The 18,103-nt window shown below is 39.0% G+C and overlaps 1 protein-coding gene across 1 annotated transcript in view; it reads right to left on the bottom strand.

Annotated features, from left to right (window-relative positions):
• The window catches only part of LOC124713815 (leucyl-cystinyl aminopeptidase-like), a 289,726-nt gene that overhangs the window by 87,349 nt on the left and 184,274 nt on the right, over positions 1-18,103 (bottom strand). Inside the window, exon 14 of the mRNA XM_047242975.1 lies at positions 1,147-1,427. Coding sequence (XP_047098931.1) covers positions 1,147-1,427 — 281 coding nt within the window. The remainder of the gene's footprint in view (positions 1-1,146; positions 1,428-18,103) is intronic.

Here is an 18,103-nt window from a genome sequence, read left to right as displayed (position 1 = left end):
TTGCACCGTCCATGAAACTAAATATCTGTCAACTCTAAGTGCTCTGTCGAGCCTCCATCTTAACTTTACTTTAGTCAGTTCTTTGTTATACTTCATTTTGTACGGATGCAGTGTCAAGTGTAAATATATATGAGCTGTGACATATACGGAAATTGTTTTCTATATCCTGATTACTGATCCCATTCCCATAATGTCATTACAGACAGAGGACAGGCTCAGATTTTTTTTAAGAACGGGGAAGGAAATCAGCCATGCCGTTTCTAAGGAGCCATCCCAGCGTTTTCCTAGAGCACATGGAAAACCTAAATCCAGATGTCCAGAGGTTGATTTGAACTGTCCTCTTCCCAAATGCAAGTTCAGAGTGTTATCCACTATGCCACCTTGCTCAGTCCTTGACTTAAGAGGCTCCTACCCACAAAGTATTTCAATTTATATACTTTCTTTTGGTCATTTAGCAAACCTGCACACATAAATTAGAACAAAAGGAGAAATGCTCAAGTAGGGATCCTGAGACCACTTGACAGCAGAATATACATTTATTACTTGAGTTTATACATGCTACATGTAACATCCTAAACTTATCTGAACTCTTCTTCCTTGATTACATATTGTATCTTTTTTTGGTAATTTAATGACTATATTATTATTTACCAGAAATACTGTAAGGATAGCAGCAAGCTTACACTGAACAATACTATGTACATCACTTGTAATCAGAATATTCAGTTTTTCAGTTTAGAGAATCAGGTAATTTGTAGGAGTGATGACTAATAAGGAATGACTTTTTTTGGGTTTTAGAGATTCCTGTTTCATGCTTTGTGTCTGATGGGAACTTGTTCAAAAAGATTGCACCATCCTCCAGATATTCACTTTCAATGCTAGGCTATACTGGAATTATTTTTGGGGCTAATAAGAAGTTGTGAAATGAATTTTTATTGTTAGCAGCAAATATGATTTACATAATGGCAAGCGCTTAATATTTCCAGTATATTGGAAGAGGCTCTGAAATATAAGTAAGTATCTACTTCATATAGCATTCTTAGTAGTAACTTTTGCTGAATAATTTCTTTCACACAAGAGTGCCTTCTCTATACATATTTTTATCGCATTGAATAATTTATGGTTATTTTGTCTATTTTAACTCACCTTTAAGAGAGTCCTTATTCTTGTATATCGCAATTTGTTACGAAGATTTTGAAAAAATCCATTGAAAGCATAGAATGGTTCAACATCATTCTCATCTGACAACATAAGACTTAGATCAAAGGGGACATCATATGACAGATCCCCTGCATCTGCAAGAAGTCCTGCATCTGTTAGTAACTTTGCACGTGTTGTTGCAGATAATCTTATGGAAGAACCCTTAGTCTTTAGATGTTGGAGGATGAGTCTCCAGTTTGCTGGATCATAGTTAACAACAAAGAGACCTGCAAATCAACAAGAGATTTATTTGTGCTCTCTGACTACCAGATGCAACATCATCTTTGTGCATGCAAATAATAATAATAATAATCATATATAAGCCCAAATAAGGTATTGTTCAAATGGCTCTGAGCACTATGGGACTTAACATCTGAGGACATCAGTCCCCTAGACTTAGAACTACGTAAACCTAACTAACCTAAGGACATCACACACATCCATGCCCAAGGCAGGATTCAAACCTGCGACCGCAGCAACCGTGTGGTTCTGGACTGAAGCGCCTAGAACTGCTCGGCCACAGTGGCCAGCCCGATAAAGTATGCATATTGACACCCACAGAAGCCACAAAATAGTATACCGGTCACATATTGAGGCACTTCTGATGCTGAATACTTCAATTGTTATTATGTTGATGCTTATGCATTGATCACTATCAGAAATCACTTGATACAGGATGATGGTAAGTTCATTCTTAAAGAGCATTAACCTAGGTGGTAACCAATCAACGATTGACAAAGATATCACAGAACCAATAGATTCTGGGGAGCTCACACCTACATGCCATTGACTAAAAGAAAAGAAAGTGCCATACTTTGCTACTTTCAGCATTAACTCACTCTTCAAAACTGAAAAATTGAAAACTATTACAGATGCCCTGGCCAAACAGAAAATCATTGTAACAGTGTTACAAGAGACCAGATACACAGATGGAGCAGTGTTTGAATCAGAAGGATATCAGATTCTGAATAGAAATCCAGGCAAGAGAGTAATGAACACTGTACCTCACATTAGCACAGGTTTTATAATCAATTAACGACCCACCCCAGCTTCATAAGTATCTGATGACTTATCTGGCATAGTGATAATTTTGTGGGCCACTGCATGGAGCTATGATTAAAGTTCAGAGAAAAAGGTCAGGCAACTGATTAACATGACTTTAATACAACTGAAATGATTTAAGCACCACAAGCCAGGAAGATTCTCGGGAGGCATGAATATTAGGTTTTCCATATTTAATTGGTCTTTTGAGTGACTTCTCATGGCAGTGATGGCAGCTACCATCCAGTCCACTCTGAAGCAGTGTATCTATTAATGAAAATCACATGAAATGCCTACAGTGGTTCATAAGATTAGCCTTCTCATATAGGTGGGAGAACACAATGGGAGATTTGAATTTATGTAATGTACACAAGAAGAAGATATGTATAGATTGGGGTAATAATAGTTTTGTGTGGCTTAATGCCCTACTGCAAGTCTTTCAATTAGATGTAATTTCATGTCCATACTGGACAACATTGAGTTGGTCCATTTGATGTGCAGGCAGCAGAAAGTATCATGGTATCAGCGGAGAACCATTTCTGCTACATGGAATGGTGAAGATCAAATGAAATCTCTCAGTCACACAGCAACTACCCATACTGTGAGTTCTGCTATTTGCCACTAGGTGGCAATGGCATCATTTTCACTTGAATCATTATAATTCAGCCAATTTCCATGGAATACTTCCAAATTATATACGCAATACACACAAATCTTCCTCAAAAACTGTAAGTAAAAACTGTTTAAAAATGCTTACAGCAGTTCCTGAGATTAGTGTGAACATGCAGACAGAAGTGAGCAGGGCACTTCAGTTTATATATTTAGTGATAAAGAAATGCTGGAAGCCATCACTGACTTCAGATCCAAGAACTGTAGGTTTTCAACACTTTCTTTCAGGGGAGCAAATAAGATATGTGGTCAAAGCACATGCCCCCACAAATGAGAATAACAGAACAGATCCAAAGAACATAGAAGAATTTTGGGGAGACATCGAGGAGACACAGTTCAAGATTCCAACCAAAAATGTTGTATTTCTTGCAGACTACAGTGCTTTATTCAGGAAGAGGAAAATTCAGTAAGATCATTGGGAACTATCCATTCTACAAGAGGACTAATCAAAATGGCAAACAACGTGTGAAAGTTCGTGAAAGTTTTGATCTGGAAATGAAGTCAACAGCACTTAAAGATCTTCTGTGAAAACAGAAAATGTATCTCCAAATTCTTTACTAGGAAAGTTAAAGACTGATCTTGTAGTGAACTTGGGACACGTGGAGAAGGAAATTCAAAATGTCAACATCCTCAGGAGTGAAAACTTACATTTAGGTCTTTTTTTCTAAAATTTATGTCAAAACTAGACACACCACTGATATTGTGAAACTTGATACAGAGAAGCTTATAACCAGATAATATTTTAAAACCACCTTCCCTACCCTCTGGCTCCTACCCTTGTAACTGCCCCCGGTGTAAAACCTGTCTCATGCACCCTCCCACCACCATCTACTCCAGTCCTGTAACCCGGAAGGTGCACACGATCAAAGGCAGAGCCACGTGTGAAAGCACCCACGTGATCTACCAACTGACCTGCCTACGCTGTGACGCATTCTATGTGGGAATGACCAGCAACAAACTGTCCATTCGCATGAATGGACACAGGCAGACAGTGTTCGTTGGTAATGAGGATCACCCTGTGGCTAAACATGCCTTGGTGCACAGCCAGCACATCTTGGCACAGTGTTACACCGTCCGGGTTATCTGGATACTTCCCACTAACACCAACCTATCCGAACTCCGGAGATGGGAACTTGCTCTTCAATATATCCTCTCTTCCCGTTATCCACCAGGCCTCAATATCCGCTAATTTCAAGTTGCCACCACTCATGCCTCACCTGTCATTCAACAACATCTTTGCCTCTGCACTTCTGCCTCGACTAACATCTCTGCCCAAACTCTTAGTCTTTAAATATGTCTGCTTGTGTCTGTATATGTGTGGATGGATATGTGTGTGTGTGCGAGTGTATACCCGTCCTTTTTTCCCCCTAAGGTAAGTCTTTCCGCTCCCGGGATTGGAATGACTCCTTACCCTCTTCCTTAAAACCCACATCCTTTCGTCTTTCCCTCTCCTTCCCTCTTTCCTGATGAGGCAACAGTTTGTTGCAAAAGCTTGAATTTTGTGTGTATGTTTGTGTTTGTTTGTGTGTCTGTCGAACTGCCAGCACTTTCATTTGGTAAGTCACATCATCTTTGTTTTTAGATATATTTTTCCTACGTGGAATGTGTCCCTCTATTTTTTTATATATATATATATATATATATATATATATATATATATATATATATATATATATATATATATATATATATATATATATATATGAGGTGACTTACCGAACAAAAGCGCTGGCAGGTCGATAGACACACAAACAAACACAAACATACACACAAAATTCAAGCTTTCGCAACAAACTGTTGCCTCATCAGGAAAGAGGGAAGGAGAGGGGAAGACGAAAGGAAGTGGGTTTTAGGGAGAGGGTAAGGAGTCATTCCAATCCCGGGAGCGGAAAGACTTACCTTAGGGGGAAAAAAGGACAGGTATACACTCGCACACACGCACATATCCATCCACACATACAGACACAAGCAGACATATTTAAAGGCAAAGATCTTTGAAGTGTTAATTTAAACACATCATGTGGTCTGTGCCAAACTATCATGTATGAAAGTTGCAGTTGAACTAATATGACCTACAGTTGCAGCATAAGCAGTTACTTAGTTCCGCCCTATGACAAATGGATGCTACGCAACTTATTACCACCACCAGCTGAAACAGGATGTAAGGAAAGAGGATATTTTAATGCCAAGGACACAACTGGATGAGCTTACAGGATTCATATCAGCAACTTCAAACTGCTTCTACAACTGTCGCCACATCACGCTGACCCAGAACAGCTAAGACTCAAAACCATTCCTCTTTTCGAGAAACACAATTGTAACCAATTCAATTGCTTTATGCTTTGTAATAGACTATCCCTTAACGTTTCTCTCTATAAATAAAAGTAGTGTATTGTAAAGACTGTTTACCTTCAGTGATGGTTGACCCAACCCCTAACAGTAGTTATTGCCATCATTTATTTGTTTTTGCTTTTCAATGTATTTGTATGTACTATTCATTTCACATGTTGTATGCAGCTTTTGGAATAATGTGCTTCGATGTGTATATACAGTAATTTAAACAGGCTGAATTTGTGTGTTACACTGTGAAATGTGGCCAAACATGTAAGTAGAGGCATCTGCCATTGAAATTATTTACACTGACCAATTACAAAGAAGTAGCTTATTTTCCATTGGTTCAAGTTAGCGTATTGGTGGGAACTTTGAATCTGACAGTTGTCAAAGTATGTGATCTTTGTTTAGATGCCACTTAATGTCATATTCCCATTCATTCATGTTTAGGTGCAAATTTATCTGGATTTAACTGTTACCATGATCAGAAAGGCCAGTGATTGGATTTACAGTGATCTCATTCCATGTAGACTTATCTATAAATATATTATCTATCAGACTTTTACTGTTAACAGTAATCCTAGTTGGGAAATCTACTATTGCCATCAGATTATAAGACTCCATTAAATGTACTAAATCAGCTTTACTATTGCTCTCATTTAGGAAATCAACATTAAAGTCACCAGTAATTATCAAGTTCTTGGACTTTGAGTACAGAATGGATAATAAAGAATCTAAGTGCTTAAGAAATACATTCAAATTCCCTGAGGGAGATCTATACAGTGCTAACACTACAGCCGTGAAGTCATTTACAGTAATCTCAACACCACATACTTCAATTTGTTGCTCTATACAATGGCTCTTTAAATCTAATGCATTGTAAGATATGTTGTTTTTTACATAAATTACCACTCCACCTTTTTCCATGATGGTTCTAGAGTAATGCGTTGCCTGACAGTAACCACTTAGTTGCAACCTTTCAATATCCTTCACATGATGTTCACTAAAACATAATACATCAGTATCTTTTATTCCTTGTGGTTCCTCTAACAGAACAGTAATGTCATTTACTTTATTACCAAGTCCTCCCACATTCTGGTGAAAAATCGTCATTTCTTTGGAATTAGAGACAGATCTAAACTTTTGCCTAAAAAATTATCGGTAGCTACAGACACAGTACATTCATTACTAACAATTTCCTGAAACATTTGAGTTTGGAACCGAGTCTGACTTGATGGTTGGAGCCATTCAAGTGCGATTGGTTCCAACTTTGGGGTACATTTGTGGACTTCTTCCAATATTTTTGTTTTTAAGAGGGTACCTAATGCTTTTTTTCCTGATCTGTTCAGGTGCATACCGTGTCTTGTAAATAAATCTCGTCCAAAACTGCTTACATCTACAACACAAGTATTTTTAAAATGCTTACACAACTTTGCTAACTTAGAGTTCGTTTGTGAGACAGCTTCATTTACACAGGACTGTGGAATTAAGTCATGTCTCTTTGGAATGTTCACAACAAATACCTTAGACTGATGAAGCGCCGATATTTTCTTCCTGAGCGACTGTATGGCATCATTCCCTTCGTTGCAGGCAACGTTGTTTGAGCCACCTATTAAGATCACACACTCGTTTTTTACTTTTTCAGGATCACACCCCGCTACAACTTCTTGAACTTTAGCACCTGGCTTCACAATTCCACAAACATCGGCAGCATTAAAACTGCTTTTCACTATAGAGATGCTCATGTATGAGTACTGTGCTTTGTCATTGTAAATGACACAATTTTTACTGCTGCAGTATTATTCTGCAGCATTGGGCGTAAGTACATTTCTTTGCTGGAGTATCAGTTTGTATCAGATAAAATTGCAAAAATTTAACTGAAAACTAAAACAATGGAAAATTCCTGGTATTCTAAAAAATTTGCAGGTTTTTCATGTATTTTTCCTGGGTGAAAAAATCCTATTTTTCATGGATTTCTCAGGTGGTATTTATTTGTCAGATAAATTGTCACATTTGTTGGATACAGAGAGAAGTCTTTTTTATTTAGGACAAGAGGAATATGTGTGGCTATTCGAAGGAACATAGTAATTGCCAGCGTCAGATATGATGTATCATAAAATTCTGCTGGACAATGTTAGACTAATAGTACAAAAGCCATATTGAATCCTCTGTCATTTACAATCTGTTGCAGAGGAAAGTATTTAGCAATAATTAGGTGCTGGAATCATTCAACCATCCTCCAGTCCTTGGGCATCACCTACAGTAATATTGCCCAAAAAGTCAGTTAACGTCTGCTAATGTCTTTGTGTGGATATCAAGCAGTGAACAGGGTGACCATACTTCATAGATAGCAGTCATACTAAAGAATCAAAGGAGCATACAGACTATGAGGTAATATATGGATGATCATTGAAGTCTCCATTTGAGCTATGTAAGTTTCTGCCAGGTATCAGTTGAAGTGGGTTAAAAACTTGGTTCAAAGACATAGAATAGCCTAGCAAAAGGTACAGCAGAGTAATTTCCAAGCAACTGCCAAACAGGTGCAGAGAGAGCCATGTTATCACTTTATAAGTGACTGGATTTTGTTGTGAAACCTTGTCAGCAAAAAGAGAAAAACAAAATAATTCCCACCACCCTATCAACAGCCATACCAAATTACATTCTTCAAGTTCCCAGTCAGTGCTGAAATTCAGTTGGCATATTGCTCTGTAATAGTCCACAGGGATAGGCCGAAATCCTATCACAGACAAGCAGTGCTGACCACCTCACTGTTTACAGTGGAGTCAAACACAGTACTTTTAATGGTGTTAGGAAGTGGAAAATTCTGCCCCCAGCACCACATTATTATACACTGCATTCCTGGCATCAATATGCCCAACAGTTGGAAGACTGAGTATGGTACTTTGTAATTGTATTTTTTAGCTTGCAATGATTTTTTATCGGTAAATGCAAAATAATCCCCCAGGCTTGTGAATCATGGTTGGTAACCATGGAGTGTGCAAGTTGATCGTAATAATTCTTCAATTTTGTCTTCACGCTATGATCTATCCCATCTTCTGTCAACTTTCCTATTCAATATTCCACCAGGATTTTTTGACCTGCAGCTTTACTTCCTTCACACTTCTAGAGGGTAAATTTTAAAAGTTTACCAACACAATGTACCACTTCCTTATTCATATTCATGAATAATTGATAGTACATATTCCCTTCCACATTGCTAATCTACCAGTACCAGGCATTCCCTTCTCCAGGATAGTGAGCATATCTCCATCAAATGTCTTGCTTTTCTCAATTATCATTCAGCATTTCAGGTGTTTCTGTGTTTAGTAATAGATAAGTATGACATAACCTGAAATTTTGTGTGACGTATGCACAAAAATTTCTATTCAAGTTTGCTTGATAGTACAAAACTCGTTAAAGAAAGACAGCTGCTAGTTTCATCAGTGTCTATTGTCACAATAAAAGTGCAATTAAATGTTTCTAAATCGTATTTAACTAACACATTTTGTATCAATTACTAGTTAGATAGGTGTGATCTGGGCTTAAATTTTCTGAGTTATAAACATTTAAAAACATTACCAAACACGCTTGATAATGTAAATTCTCTAAAAGCAAAGTAATTACTAATTAATTATTCTGTCATTGTATCTCTAAATCAGTACAAAAACAAAAACAACCACACATAAGATCGTTGTGTCATTTTTTGTCTTCACACAGCCAATCTCACATCCTTGAGAAATTTAAAACATTCTTTAAACTTAATTATTCTTTCAAAACTGACCATGAATGAGAAATGTGGGAGCTGTTATAGCGTAGCGAGTAGAGGAATTTGTAACCAGTCTTGTAGGAAATATTTTCCTTGAGGGGGGGGGGGGGGGGGATGCAGTGGGGAAAATGTTGGGAGAACAGAAGAGGCTCACTCCTGGAACTGCAGAGTATGCAGTAGGAATATTTTGATTGTGGAAGAGGAAAGGAAAATCTGTGCTCTTGAGGCACAGTTGGAGGAAGCAATGAAGGAACCGATAAGGATCAAGTGAGATAGGGAAGAGGAAGGTGGTTGGGAACTGGTAGGAGGATAGGAAGAAAGACAACAAATTCTGACAGTTTTATCATCAACACCAGAAACAGGTATCTACCAATGCCAGAGTTAAGTGGAGATAAGCCTCAGGTAGCACAAGGAGCACGGAATGTGCAGCACACTTCAACTGAAGCCAAGAAGCCTAGGAATGTACAAAGTGTTAGGAAGAAGAAACTGCTACTGCTAGGTAGTAGCCATGGGCGAGGTGAAAGCCCTCAGTTACAGGAGGGTTTAGGGGCAGCGTACCAGGCCACCAGTACCTTCAAGCCAAATGCAGGACTAAGTTATGTGATAGAGGACTTAGGGTCTTTATGTAAGGACTTTACAAAAGAGGGCCATGAAGTGACAGTGGTTGGGGTGGCAAACAGTTTGGACAGAGATGGCACATATGACATAGGTGGTGACCTGTACAAGATATCTTCCCTGACTCATGGCACCAACCACATCTTGATGGAGCTGTGAGGTGAATCAATGTGGGGTTAGGGATGGCTCTGAGGGCAGCCAACTTCATTCCTGTCTCTCTGGTGCCCATAGGAAATATCAACAGATGGGGTTTCACTAGACATGGCCTACACCTAAACAGGACTGGGAAGGGAAGATCGGTACAGCTGATTCATGAAAGTATAGGGGGTGGATCTCGGGCCACACATGGTCAAATACCTGTTGTCATGGGTAGGAAATGTAAGTCTTTGTAGGATAAATCCAGACAACAGGTTCCCCTGTCTATAGAGTATCTCCAGCAGTTTAAAAAATACTGAAACAATCACTCACAAGACATATTTTAACACTCCAAATATAACACATACCAGATTTCACAAAGAAAAACAAACCATTGGAAAGAGTAATGTGGGACATTTCACAGACATAACAATCCTCCATCAGAACATGCAATCAATAAAAAAATAAAATACAGCTATTAGAAGCTGAGCTCCAGTCTTTGAACTGCACAGCAGTTTGTGTTACTGAGCACTGGTGTATCGACACAGAAATCCAACACCTAGTATTATCCCTGTATGAAAGGGCAAACTCTTACTGCAAAACTGCTTCAAGAGGTAGAGGATCATGCATTTATATCAGAAAGGAAACAGTTCAAATCAAGACATGACCTCAGTACAGTATGATAAGACAAACACTTTGAAATATCAGATATTGAATTAACAGAGCTTGATATTGCAAAGAAATTAATCATTTTGAGTGTGTATGGATCTCCCACTGGTAGTGTACACACATTTTTCCAATAAATTAACAGAAGTTCAAGATGAAGTGTGGACATTAACATCAACACTAATATCATAAATGAATCCAGTGACAGCCTCATAAATATCCTTCAAAGTTCTCGCATGTTCCTATTGGTCAATACAATGACTGCAACAGTAATTGACCATGTGGCCACAAATGTGGACAGGGAAAAATGTAATGTAGCTGTAAAAGATCTCAGACTCTCAGACCATCTCTGTCAAATAACGACAGTAAAATCAGGCATCTAATCATTCCCTAAACTACAAGCCTACAAACGACATCTATCAGAAATCAAGATATAAGATTTTTCAAAAGAACTAGCAAAACAAAGCTGGGATGAAGTGTATAAGGAAACCAATGTGAATATGAAATTCTCTAAATTTTCCACATTATTTAAATTGAAATTTTAAAAGGCATTTCCAAAAGTATGCATGTCTGTATCAACATCTCACAAAAACAGATGGATAACAGCAGGTATTAAGAAGTCCTCACAAACACTTAAATATCTCAGTTCCATGAAAAAGAGTCACAATGATCCAGAATTCTTGAATTCCTATCATAGATACAAAAAGATCTATAGGAAGGTGCTGACTGCTGCAAAAAATACATTTAACGAGAAAAATATAATGCAGAGAATAAAAGCAGTCTGGGATGTTACAAGAAAGGAAATGGGGAGAGGCAAACAAAGGCAGAATAACTTACTGCTAGGGGAGGGGGATAAGGTAATAAATGATCCACAACACTCAGAAAACTATGTAAATGAGCATTTTTCAAGTATTGCAGAGAAGTTACAGCAAAAATTCCCCCAAACAAATATAACACCTGTAAATAATGTTGCAGTAAATACCACGTTACTTCCATTCACAGAGAATGAAGTCAACCAAAAAAAAAAAATAAAAAACAAAAAAAAAATAAAAATAAAAATAAATAAATAAATAAAAATAAAAAGTCAGTAGCCTTAGATGAAGTACCAATGTGTGTACTGAAACTATGCATAGAGATTTTACAAGGCCCCTTAACAAATATAATAAATAAATCCTTCACATCAGCCGCTGTCGGATAGTACCCATATAGTGTAAATTCACATAGTCGTCAGTCATCTGTTTGTTTTGAATGGCTTGTGAGATAAAAGAGAGGACAAAAATTGTTAAGGATGGATACGGACTGCACCTGTTGTGTACAGATTCAGGGGGAATTGACCACCATCTGTAAACAGCTGGAAGCTGTGTTGGCCGTGGTCGACAGGCTTCAGGCTGTTGCCCTGGGCAGCAGTGACATTGGGAAAACTGAGGTGAGCGATTTGGTGCCTCTCTGATTCCACTGCGCCCTAGGATTCGGACGTCCCTGCCAGTCGACACTTGCCTGGCAGTGATTGGCAAACCAGGGCGGGGTCGCGAATACCTGGGTGAAAGGCGAAAATTGGTGCTGGCCGCAAGGCTGTACCCTTATGCCTCCATAACAGGTCTGAGGTACTGCCCACTACTGAAAGTACTTCTGAGCCAGCAAGGGTGGCCTCACCTGTTGTGGCAGTGGCTGGTCTTCCTGAGAGGGCCCAACAAATGCAGAGGGTGGGATTGCTTGTCATTGGGAGCTCCAATGCTAGGCGGGTGATGGAGCCCCTTAGGGGTGTGGCAGCTATGGACGGGAAGAAAGCCAATGTGCACTCTATGTGCATACCGGGGGGGTGTCATCTAAGATGTGGAAAGGGTCCTTCGGGATGCCATGAAGGGTACAGGGTGCATCCAACTGCAGGTGGTGACTCATGTTGGCACTAATGACGTGTGTTGTTATAGATTGGAAGAGATTCTCTCTGGTTTCCGGCAGCTATCTGAGTTGGTGAAGACTGCCAGTCTTGCTAGGAGATGAAGGCAGAGCTCACCATTTGCAGTATCACCGACAGGACCGATTGTGGATCTTTGGTACAGAGCCAAGTGGAGCATCTGAATCAGAGGCTCAGACAGTTCCTCGACTGTGTAGGCTGCAGATTCCTTGACTTGCGCCATAGAGTGGTGGGGTTTCGGGTTCCGATAATAGGTCAAGTGTCCACTACACACAGGAGACGGCTACATGGGTAGCAGGGGCTGTATGGTGTGGACTGGGTGGTTTTTTAGATTAGAAGACAGTCTAGGGAAAGATCAAAAATGGCTCCAGTCTCAAGGGGTGCAGGGCAAAGAAATGACAAGAATCGACCAAACAACAGTCGGCATTGTAGTTGTAAATTGTCGTAGCTGTGTTGGAAAAGTACCAGAGCTCCAAGTCCTGATAGAAAGCACTGAAGCTGAAGTCATTATAGGAACAGAAAGCTGGTTAAAACCGGAGATAAATTCTGCTGAAATTTTGACAGAGGTGCAAACCATGTTTGGAAAGGATAGATTAAATAAAGTAGGTTGTGGTGTGTTTGTGTCTGTTGATAGTAGTTTACCTTGTAGTGAAGTTGAAATAGATAATTCCTGTGAATTACTATGGGTAGGTGTTATATTCAACAGCCGTACCAAAATAATAATTGGCTCCTTCTACCGAGCCCCGGACTCAGATGATATAATTGCTGAATGGTTCAAATAAAACTTGAATCTCATTACAAACAAATACCCCACTCATGCAGTGGAGACTTCAACCTAATCTCGATTTGTTGGCAAAAATACATACTCAAAGCAGGTGGTAGACAGAAAACATCTTCCAAAATTGTACTAAATGCTTTCTCTGAGAATTACTTTGAACAATTAGTTCATGAGCCCAAACAAATTGTAAATGGTTGCAAAAAGACATTTGACCTCTTAGCCACAAATAATCGTGACATAATAGAGAGCGTCATGACTGATACAGGGATTAGTGAACACAAAGTCATTGTAGCAAGGCTCAAAACCATATCAACCAAAACCACTAAAAATAAACACATAATATATCTATTTAAAACAGCAGATAAAAATTCAGTTGATGCCTTCCTAAGAGAGATTCTCCTTTCCTTCCAAGCTAATTATGTAAGTGTGTACCAGATATGGCTCAAATTCAAAGATACAGTATTGACAGCAACAGATAGATTCAAACCGCATAAGTTAATAAGAGACGGGACTGATCCACCATGGCACACAAAACATGTCAGAACACTGTTACAGAAGCAATGAAAAAAGCATGCCAAATTCAGAAGAATGCAAAATCCCCAAGACTGGCTAAGTTTCTCGAAAGCTTGAAATTTAGTGTGGACATCAATGTGAGATGCTTTTAATACTTTCCACAACTAAACATTGTCTTGAAATATGGTAGAAAACCCAAAGAGATTCTAGTTGTATGTAAAGTACACCAGTGGCAAAAAACAGTCTCTACTGTCACTGCATGATAGCAATGGAAATGTTACCAATAATGGTGTCACTAAAACGGAGTTAGTACATACAGTTTTTCATAATTCCTTCACGAAAGAAGATGAAGTAAATATTCCAGAATCTGAAACCAGAACAGCTGTTAGCATGAGTTACATAAAAGTAGATATCTTAGGTGTTGCAAAACAACTCAAATGACTTAAGAAAGGCAAGCCTTCCAGTCCAGATGGTATACTAATCAGGTTCCTTTCAGAGTATGCAGACACAATAGCGCCTTTCTTAGCAATCATATACAACCGCTCACTTAATGGAAGGTCTGTTCCTAAAGACTGGAAAGTAGCACAGGTCACACCAATATTCAGGCAAGGAAATGGGAGTAACCCATTGCATTACAGACCCATATCACTGACCTCAATTTGCAGCATGATTTTGGAGCATATACTGTACTCGAACATTATGAATCACCTTGAAGAAAATGACTTATTGATACATAACCAGCACAGATTCGGAAAATATCATTCTTGTGCAACACAGCTAGCTCTTTATTCCAATGAGTAGTGAGTGCTGTCGACAAGGGACCTCAGATCGATTCCATATTCCTAGATTTCCAGAAGGCTTTTGATACCATTCCTCACAAGAAACTATTAATCAAATTGCGTGCATATGGAGTATTGTCTCAGTTGTGTGACTGGATTCATGATTTCCTCTCAGAGAGGTCACAGTTCGTAGTGATAGATGGTAAATCATTGAGTAGAACAGAAGTGATATCTGGTGTTCCACAAGGTAGGTCATAGGCCCTCTGCTATTCCTGCTTTACATAAATGATCTAGGCGATAATCTGAGCAGCCCCCTTAGATTGTTTGCAGATGATGCTGTAATTTACCGTCTAGTAAAACATCAGATGGTAATTCCAATTACAAAGTGATCTAGAGAGAATTTCTGTATGGTGTGAAAAGAGGCAATTGGTACTAAACAAAGAAAAGTGCTAGGTCATCCACATGGGTACTAAAAGAAATCTGATAAATTTTGGGTATACGATAAATCATACAAATCTAAGGGCTGTCAATTTGACTAAATACCTAGAAATTACAATTACGAGCAACTTAAATTGGAAAGACCACATAGATAATATTGTGGGGAAAGCAAAACATCGACTGTGCTTTGTTGGCAGAACACTTAGAAGATGCGACAAACCCACTAAAGAGACAGCCTACATTATACTTGTCCGTCCTCTGCTGGAATATTGCTCCACGGTGTGGGATCCGTACCAGGTAGGATTGACAGAGGACATTGAAAAAGTGCAAAGAAGGGCAGCCCATTTTGTGTTATCGCGCAATAGGAGTGAGAGTTTCACTGATATGATAGCCGAGTTGGGGTGGTAATCACTGAAACAAAGGCAGTTTTCTTTTTGGCGAGAACTATTTACGGAATTTCAATCACCAACTTTCTCTTCTGAATTTAAAAATATTTTGTTGACACCCACTTATGCAGGGAGAAATGATCATCATAATAAAATAACAGAAATGAGAGCTCGAATGGAAAGATTTAGGTGTGGAATGGTAGAGAAGTAGTATGAAAATGGTTCGATGAATGCTCTGCCAGGCACTTAAGTGTGAACTGCAGAGTAACTATGTAGATGTAGATATAGATGTAGATGTATACATCTCCAGAGCTGTTAAAACAGACAAGAGTTGTACCTTCGCTTAAGAAAAATAATGCAGAAAACATAAGAAATTACTGGCCCATTTCCCTGCTGTCACCATTCTCAAAAATAATAGAAGCAATTATGAAAGACAGATTAAAGAATTACCTTGATAAATACAATCTTTTAAGTGAATCACAGTTTGGATTCCGAAGTGGCAAAAATACGGAGTCAGCCATAGTAGAAGTCACAAAAGTTTTACTTGATGCTCTTGAAAAAGATGAGTGTGTCACAGGTATATTTCTGGATCTTTCTAAGGCCTTCGATACAGCCAACCACAAGATTCTCTTAAATAAATTAGACACATTAGGCACAAGAGGGGTAGTTAATGATTGGTTTGAATTATACCTAGCAGATAGGGTACAAAGAGTAGAGATAACACATACTTCAAATAGATCTAAACATTTAGTGTAACACCAGAACTAAAATACATGCGCAAGGTAGCATATTAGGACCAATTCTATTCCTGATATACATCAATGACATTCCCAGTAGTGTTACTAATGTTGAAAAACTTTCACTGATGACAGCAGTATTATAGTCACAGAGAAAACAAGAGAACTCCTTGCAGAGAAAGCAAATGAAAGTCTCAAAGAAGTTTATGATTGGTCAATAAACAATAAAGTGACATTGAATCTTAAGAAAACTAATGCCTAAATTTCAGTTTGAAGAAGGAAAATTAAATGTAGATGCCACCTCTATAGACTGTGTAACAAATGCAAAATTCCTGTGAGCACACAAAGGTACTTGCAAACAAAATGTGATCAGCAAGTTATGCCCTTAGAAGCCTATCATCAGTGTGTAACCTACAGTGCCTTTTAGTTACATACTATTCATATGTACTCTCAGTTCTTAGAATGGCATTCTTTTTTGGGGAGCAAATGCACAAAATATGAACATAGTTTTCAAACCACAGAAAAGAGCCATAAGAATAATAACCAAAAATAGTAGTCAAACTCATTGTAAAGATTTGTTCAAAACACTGAGGAATTTACTGCTTCATGTGAATACATTTACCAATCAGTTGTATACATCAAAAATGAGATTGGTAATTACTGCACAAACAGTTTTGTCCATGACCATGGAATAAGAGCTAGACTCAATGTACATTTACCAAGAAAAAATAAACATAAAACTCAAAACAGCATTTTCTACCAAGGAATAAAACTGTACAATAAATTACCAAAAGAGATTTAAGAAATTACAAAAATACACTTATTTAAAAAGGCAGCTAAAAAGTACCTGTTATGCAATACATTTATACACACATCATAAAAAGTTTTGCATCACTTCGGTTCCAAGAGTTCCGAAACCTGTACAGAAAATTGGAATAGATATCAACATAAACATCATTTCCACCCTTTTTATTGCTCATGAAAACCACACTTTGCATGTTGTACCAACATACAGTAAGATCTTCACAAGTGGTGGTCCAGACTGCTGTACACACCGATACCTCTAATACCCACTAGCATGTCCTCTTGCCTTGGTGCATGCCTGTATTCATCGTGGCATAAATCCACAAGTTCATCACGGCACTATTGGTCAAAGTTGTCCCACTCCTCAATGGTGCTGGTGGGTCATGTCATCCATAAACAGCCCTCTTCGATCCATCCCAGGCATGTACGATAGGGTTTGTGTCTGGAGAACATGCTGGCCACTCTAGTTGAGCGATGTCGTTATCCCAAAGGAAGTCATTCACAAGATGTGCATGATGAAGGCACGAATTGTTGTCCATGAAGACAAATGCCTCGCCAATGTGCTACCGATATGGTTGCACTATCAGTCGGAGGATGGCATTCACTTATTGTGCAGCCATTACGGTGCCTTCCATGACCACCAGCAGCATACATCAGCCACACATAATGCCATCCCAAAACATCAGGGAACCTCCAACTTGCTGCACTCACTGGACTGTGTGTCTAAGTCTTTCAACCTTAGCGGGTTGCCTCCAAACTCATCCCCGACGATTGTCTGGTTGAAGACATATGTGACTCTCAGTGGTGTAGAGAACATGAAGCCAATCCCAAGCAGTCCATTTGGCATGTTGTTGGGCCCATTTGTACCGCACTGCAAGATGTCGTCTTTGCAAAGATAGAACTCGCCATGGACATCGGGAGTGAAGTTGTGCATCATGCAGCCTATTGTGCACAGTTTGAGTCGTAACATGATGTCCTATGGCTGCAAAAAAGGCAATATTCAACATTGTGGCATTGCTGTCAGTGTTCCTCACAGGCATAATCTGTAGGTAGCGGTCATCCACTGCAGTAATGCCCCTTGGGTGGCCTGAGGGAGGCATGTTATCGACAGTTCCTGTCTCTCTGTATCTCCTCCATGTCCAAAGAACATTGCTTCGGTTCACTCCAAGACGCCTGGACACTCTCTTGTTGAGAGCCCTTCCTGGCACAAAGTAACAATGCAGACATGATCAAACTGCGGTATTGACCATCTAGGCATGATTGAACTACAGACAACATGATCGTGTACCCCCTTCCTGGTGGAATGACTGGAACTGATCAGCTGTTGGAC

This window comes from Schistocerca piceifrons, chromosome 1 (genome assembly GCF_021461385.2).
Source record: "Schistocerca piceifrons isolate TAMUIC-IGC-003096 chromosome 1, iqSchPice1.1, whole genome shotgun sequence".
Taxonomy (NCBI): Eukaryota; Metazoa; Arthropoda; class Insecta; order Orthoptera; family Acrididae; genus Schistocerca; species Schistocerca piceifrons.
The sequence above is the reverse complement of the archived record's forward strand: the minus strand, read 5'-3'. Positions and strand labels throughout refer to the sequence as shown.